The following is a 7,354-nucleotide window of genomic DNA, read 5'->3' as shown; positions in this document are numbered from 1 at the left end:
ATCTCTCCATCGCTGCAGCCGTTTTGCTCGTAAAGCTACATTCAGTACGGTGCATGTCTGTTTAGCTGCAGAATAAAGGAGTACTCACAGACGTGCAGTGACGGTGCTCTGCTCACTCCACAGACGTGGACTTTGCTTTGACGACTAGTTAAACAGCAACACAGTTGTTTGTATTCAGAGTTGAAAGTCCTTAACTACAAGTGGAAATTCAGCATGCAGCCAGTCAAACATACAGTAAACACTATTCAGTCACATGCTCAAATGAACAATGTTATTTATGTGTAATGAGCAAAACTGTGGTTTTTCTGGACAGACTGGACAGTTACTCTTGAGTTTGGCATGTAGTGGGTCAAGTATAAAGAACAACACTCATGTTATCTGGATGTTATCTGTTTTTGCTGGACAGTACTGAGGCACTCTGTAAGTTGGGGGAAATGCCTTCCTTCTTGTAGTAAGTGCGCAGGGAAAACATACAATACAAATCAAAAAACACACCAACCCATTTGAATCAAATAGCAGCCTGGAAGGGAGGTGAACCATAAAAGGTGCTACAAAGAAAAGCAGATGCACCATCAATGTCAAAAACACACATTTCAAAGGTGAAAATACGGTTTTACAAAAGGAGCACATCATGAACAACACTCACCTTTTCCATAACGTAGGGTTAGAGGGGTGTCCTCATTCTCATTCTGTTGTAATGCATTCGCCCTTTTCTTCATTCTCACGTTTGCCCCATTTCCTCTCGTCACCTTGCACACATTAAATAAGGACTTTGTACAGGGTGGGTCATTCATATGGATACAGCGTAACAACATGGGAATGGTTGGTGATATTAAAGTCCTGTTTGTGGCACATTAGTATATGTGAGGGGCAAACTCCTCAAGATGGGCGGTGACCATGGTGGCCATTTAGAAGTCGGCCATCTTGGATACAACTTTAGTTTTTTCAATAGGGAGAGGGCCATGTGACACATCAGACTTATTGGTAATGTCACAAGAAAAACAATGGTGTGCTTGGTTTCAACGTAACTTTATTCTTTCATGAGTTATTAATAAACAAATAAATGTTTCAGTTCTATGAAGCTTTGAGTATTTTGGATCAGTAGCTGCTGTGTTTGTTGCATCATATTGCTGTAACTGTTTATATGCTTTATATATTCTGAGCTAAGTTGATCTATAGTGTTACATCATATTCTATAAGGATGTTATGTGTTTGTAGACTTTCTGCCCAGTTTGACCCATTTAGCAGACGTCAGCCTGTTTAAGGCTCTGATATCTATTCTGTGTGACTTACAGCAGTTATGACATGGTCTGATTTTCTCACCCAATAAAGGAATATTTCATATATCAGTCTACTCTTCATTCTATCAGACACAGTTATCACAGCTCGTACATTTGCTTTTACACATGTATGTAAGCATTGAGCCAAATTTAGTAATGGCAGCATATTAAAAGAACAATATTTGTCTCTTATATGTAATGCATCTATAGATACACTGTCACAGATACTTGTCTTTGAGTGAAGATTTAAGGTGGTAGGAAAATAACTGCAACATAAATCTTTACTGAAGCTCAGTGTTTGACACAATGTTCAAACTCACTGCTGTAATAACTAATAATGATTAATATAATAACTATAATATTGGCCATATTATATTTACACTGACTTTAGTCTCATGAACAACATCAGCTATTTGTTATTTACTAACTGATCTTAAATGACTGTTCAGCACAGAAATGAAGCCCAACAATCATGTTTTACAGTCCTGTGGTCTCAGCCTCAGATACTCATCAAATCACAGCTCATGTAGAAACAAATGTACAAAATATGTTCTCCTTCATTTCTGTCAAACAAAGCTGTATGAAAAGTTTCCAGCTGTTAGTATCGTGGTTGCTAGGCAACCTGAGCAGCGCGTGGAGGCTAGACCATCCCATTTCACAAGCCTCGCACTTCCGGCCTTAGCGGTCTTTGAGTACGCGGCCCTTGAGGACCGCTGAGGCTGCAGACCCTGAATTGGGATCCAGCCTGTGTGTCACAGAAATAAGAGGCTGCAGGGGAAGCTGCTTCTTGGGTCTGACACCGAGGGCAGAAGGCTGCTCTGAGGTCCTTGCCTTGCTAGCATGTGAAAAACCGGTCGAGCTGTTCGTCTTGCTTCGTTAACGGGAATAAGTCTAAACCAGCGGGGCCTGTGAAGCGCAGACCCAACAGAGCTGACTCGAAATTTCGAGTTATGGAGAATTTTTTATTTTTTGTGTGGTGGAAATGGGCATCCATAGCCATGACCTCTGATTGGGGTTTGAGGTTTTGTTGAGGCAGCCAACACAAACAGTCATGGCACTAGGCTGCATGTGATGTCACTTACCTGAGCACACAAACATCATTAACGCCATCACGAGTACTGTTTAGTTTTGCAAACATTGTTTTATTAATCCATCAGTTTGTAATATATAAATTACTTTTAAAAATCTGAGAAGCAGCTGCACCAACAAGAAGAAGATGGCATGAAAACACAGGAGTTATAAAAGCCTAGACTGTGTTTACAGAAGCCATTTACCCAGGAGGTCCACGTCTCCCACAATCCTTTCAAGCCTCCCAAAACGTATTCGTGTTTTTTCTGTTTTACATGTACTCAACAACAGTACGATTTTTGTTAAAAAAAGGTCTCTGTGTCTCCTGTGGCACTCGGTCCATCCAGCTCAGTGCAATGTCAGGGAGTTTGTTTGTTGTTGGGAGGGGCTACGGCGTGTGGCAACATGCTCGCTTCTCCTCCTCATCACGTCTCACATTTCATTCGCAATGTCATCGAGCTCTCCTGCCGACAGGTCGCCATTAGAGCTGATTACGGTGCTGTTGTCCTGGTAACCAGGCGGCATGAAGGCCAGGCTGTAGGGGTAGATCTTATGGCAGGCAGCTCGATAGGCCTCAGCTGCCTTCTGCTGACCCTCACCTAGCTGGCCGTCACGCAAAGCCTCCAGGACCTCGGCACAGATCTGCAGCACAACACACACAAAGTCAACTACAGTGGACACAAAGCTGCTGTGTGACGTCACTGTGGACAGCACCACAAACCTGAATGCTTCGTCCAGCCAGCGACTCGTCCAGCGCTGTAGCTATCTCACACGCCATCTTATCAGAAGAAGGCTCCAGGTAAACCATCATCTTAGCGGCTGAGAGACGACACACAATGATTTCAAACAACACTGAACATCACGTACGAACTGACAGAATCTGCACAATTCGAACGAGCATGAAAAGCAATATGACCGTCTTTGTTATCCGACACAGCCAGCGCTCTGTGGCGAGCTCCTTTCTAGTTCGTTGTAGATGAAACGGTTCAGAAACAGTTATTTTTAAAAGGATATTCTAACACCACCTCAGGAGGGGTTTCGCTCTGTTCTGTCAAGACGAGCGCTTCGATAATGAGGTCTGAGGCTCTGCAGAGGCCAATCTGGAAATTTACCTCCTGAAAGATTTGACAAAATATGAGTTTTAGGGGTTTATTAACATTATAGCATTTCCTATTGTATAGTTCAAATATAAGAATTATATTAAAGGGAACACCGACCCGCCGGGTTGTAGAGCACCTGATTTCAAAATGTCTGTAAACAGCGTCTGTTGCAAACTAGCATCACACGTTTGTTGTTTTACATTCATTTCTATGGGACCAAAGTGATTTCCTGAGCAAATATGAGTACTCATATTTTTCCCTTTTTACTCTCAAACACCCTAAAATTCACAATATGATCGATAAACATAAATATGACACGATGCCGTTTTAATTTAACATGAACATATAACATGACCTTTGAAATATAAAGGATCAGTAGAAGCCCGTTGATGGTAAGGGGAGGGATCTCAAACGTTTTACAAATGCATACATGTTCAAGTGCAAACTAGTAACTAAGCTTAAACATGTGTGCAGTCATTGGTGTGCAACGTTTGAGGGCTAAGCTGCTGCTAAAATGTTCACTTACTGGAGACAACATCAAAGTGTTATTCCACGTTTCCTGGATTATATTTATATTAAAACATGTAGAGCTGTATAAAGTGCTCAGCTGGAGGAGACAAAGCTGTGTAAGAACAAGTCCATTTGAACATTTAAGGTTTGGATAAAGGCGAACGTAAAACCGCTTCACGTGCAGTCAAACTGCTTTGTGTTTGTATAAAGGACGGGGAGCACACAGTGCCAGGTTTGTTTGGTTTTGTTTGCTCGTTTGTTTCAGCTCTTTGACCATGTTGGTGCAAAAACATCATCTTAAACCTGCCAAACTTGTCTTCCACATTTAAACAAACGGGAACAAATGGCCAGAAGCAAAGTGCCAGAAACACCATTTAAATTGACTTTTGGCACTTTGCTACTGTTGTGTTTAGACAAACAGTTACTCTTCCCTTATACATACACCAGTGTTAAGAGGCTTAAAGTTACAGCGTCCCAAACTCCCACCAATAGTTAGAAAACAGAACTCGGTTGGCTGCAATATGCTGACCCCCCCTATCACGTGAATGATCCTAGCCTGGTGGGTAGGACAGGACAAACATGTTGTAGCCAAGACATCGAAGACACGACATTTGGACGGTACCCACGATGACCATGGTTGGTGTAACAGGGCGGCCCTTAGCGGCTGGAATCACAGTGAGATGGACCAGGGCAAGTGCAGTGGAACAAGTATTAATTTGCATACAGCTCTCCTTACAAACACTTCATCTACTGACAACTGGCAGCCTTAAGTACTTCCAGCTGTCACAGACTAAACCATTATTCCACTCACAGGTAAATTCTCAAATCCCAACCTTCCACCACATTACACAATATATCAATTAGAATAAATAAATATATATATTTCACACTTTCATATTAACAGATATTTGACTTTAATCTTATACCAAAGCCCTTATTATAAAAACCCAAACATCCAAGCACAAAGACTGCCCACACTCCCTTAACCCACGGTCTCTCCCAGAACCTTTAAATGGTGTCTGGACCTTGGAGACAACACAGGAAAGAAAGGTGAGTCCTCACATCTTACAGTCACTTCTTTGCATCACCTTTAATTCTACATTTTTCACACACGTTTGCATTACTTCTTACTGGTAAAGCTTATTTTCTCTCAGTCACCGTCCTTTTCACAGACACCACCACGTTCCTTGATGAGGAGCAGCTGTGCAGGATCTGAAACAAGGCTACCAACTGCTTTTAAAATTCCCAATAAATATTCAATAAATAATTAAACTTCTTATGTGCAAATCCATGGTTAAAGTGATAAAGTGCCCTTAATTAAGTGAAAGGTGTGCTATAAAATTATAATATAACTAACAGTAAGGGAGTCCTCGTCCTTACAGCCAGCGGGCGTCTGCTACGGTTGGGACCGGATCCAGCTCCACCCCAGAGCTGTCAATGCTGGGTGAGAAACATCCACCTTGAATTACTCTGGAGGAGGCTGTCGGACTCTGAACGGGGTTCAGGTTGGTCTCAGCTGGAGTACAGGGAACTACACCTGACTTTCACATTTTCAATGGAATAAAGCCATTTAATCACCATTTAATCATCAAATGTGTTACTGAATTATTGTTTCTGACCAAACCTGAGGAAGCAAAAATTAACAAAAGGAAAAACGACACTGATGAGAACGCGACCAACAGGCAGAACGGGCGACCGGCAAAATAATCGCTCACAAAAGCAACGCCGGCCAGTTATTGTAATGGAAGCGTCAGTAACACTGAACTGTGTTTCAGTGCACCTGGATGAACCTTCCTTCAGCGTGTAACACCACGAGGAAGTTTTTCACTCATTTAATGCTGTTTATATAAATCTAAATCTCCACTGAAATGAGTTTGTTTCTAGACCGTCTCAATTTCCCCATGATAAACTCGGACGCTGCTAAAAAACCTGACGCCATGGCGAAATCACTGTCGCCATGAGAAGCATGCAAAGTAATAAGTCTCCTGGTCCTGTTTCCACTTTAAAAGTGTCAGGATAAACTGTTCCCAGTACTGCTCACAGTGTATAAGGAATCCTTGCATCATGGCACCCTCAGAGTCCATTGCTCTAAATCTATCCCAGTGTCATCACTGCGACAAAGCCATCGGGCAACTTGACACGTGCTCTTCTCTTGCTCACTCCTCGCTCGCTTTTGGCAGAATTATTTCGATACCACGACAAAGATCCTTTCAGTGACCTTCCCCCGTGTTGCCATATTTAGGCTCCCAGTCGACTATAACTGGTTTACCTCTAACCAATGAAACATTTTGGCGTTTATTTCCTTACTGGCAAGACATCGTCTTCTCCTTCAGCAGAAGTCAACTAAGCTCCCTCCAGCACTCAGTGACACCACGTCTAAAATTGGAGAAGATTAGATATTCAGTGAAAGGTAACGCTGATAAATGTGATCATATTTGACGTCCCTATCATCCTTCTGTTCTCTTCAGTCTTTCTGATCGATGGATCCGATCTCTATCGATTCCACTCTCTCTGAGACCATGAAACGGTTCTCTATTCTAGTCTTTCTGCCTAGTTTTATATGATCATTTCCCTCGTGTTCGCCCTGTTGTGTCACGTTTCTGTCAGTGATGTTTGTCTCCCTGTTTTATTTAGGTAATCCCCGTCCCATTTGTTAAGTATTCAGGTTTATTTCAGTAGTATTCAGTTTCGTGGTCTCTTATCAGTTTCAGCTGTGTTCCCGAGGTGTTTCCTCTCTTTCAATCCCAAACCTTCTGTTATAGTTGCAGTCTTTGTCTTTTGTTTATCCCTGTTTTTCCTCCTTGTTGCTGTCCTATGCTTTGTACACGTTTCCATCTCTAGTTAGCTTGTATTCCCCAGTGTGGATTGTTTAGTTCCACAAACATTAACTGTGCATTTTCCTGCAGACGTGCACAGAAGCACTGAGTTTGGGGCTAAACTCCGCTGAGTATTAGCCTGTTAATTAAAGCATTCATGAGCATTTAAGGTTACACAAAGGATAAAGTGACAAAACGGCAGTTTTCTGACAATCCTGGATAAAACCAACAGAGATTTTGATTATTTTTATGCAAAAGTTTTCCATTTGCAAGGTGAAGCAGGTAAACTTGGGGATGCATTCTTTGAGCTGTTAGTGCTCCCCACAATATCTGATGATTCAGCTTAATTTACATGCTCACACTGAGCTGAAAGAAATACAAACCATAATATCTTCCCACTTAGATAATAAAGCCAGTAACCAGATGCCTTCAACACTGGATTCTATGAAATGTTTAGCTGCTGTCCTACTTTGTTACTGCCAAAAGAAAAACTGGTTAATAGACTGAAATTATCCATCAGACCACACTGGCTTTATGCCAGGCAGGCACACGTATTTAATTTGTGTCACCTTGTCAACAT

The 7,354-nt window shown here is 41.9% G+C and overlaps 1 protein-coding gene and 1 long non-coding RNA gene across 3 annotated transcripts in view; both read right to left on the bottom strand.

Moving 5' to 3' along the window:
- Nucleotides 1-103: 103 nt before the first annotated feature.
- Nucleotides 104-743, bottom strand: LOC309713784. Its single transcript, XR_014278672.1, has 3 exons — nt 647-743; nt 500-548; nt 104-194 (listed from the first exon to the last, which is right to left on the bottom strand). It is a non-coding gene; the product is annotated as an uncharacterized lncRNA (long non-coding RNA).
- Nucleotides 744-2,401: 1,658 nt separating this feature from the next.
- LOC309719409 (N-alpha-acetyltransferase 15, NatA auxiliary subunit-like) overlaps nt 2,402-7,354 on the bottom strand; it is a 25,924-nt gene continuing 20,971 nt past the window's right edge. The window contains exons 19-20 of one of the 2 annotated variants that reach the window (XM_082555521.1): nt 3,070-3,167; nt 2,402-2,990 (exon numbers count right to left, since the gene is read on the bottom strand). In XM_082555521.1, the coding sequence (XP_082411647.1) occupies nt 2,781-2,990; nt 3,070-3,167 (308 nt within the window). In that variant the 3' untranslated portion in view covers nt 2,402-2,780. The other variant, XM_082555522.1, reaches the window with a different exon arrangement.

Source organism: Aulonocara stuartgranti (assembly GCF_965226115.1).
Source record: "Aulonocara stuartgranti genome assembly, chromosome: 2".
Classification (NCBI taxonomy): Eukaryota; Metazoa; Chordata; class Actinopteri; order Cichliformes; family Cichlidae; genus Aulonocara; species Aulonocara stuartgranti.
The sequence above is the reverse complement of the archived record's forward strand: the minus strand, read 5'-3'. Positions and strand labels throughout refer to the sequence as shown.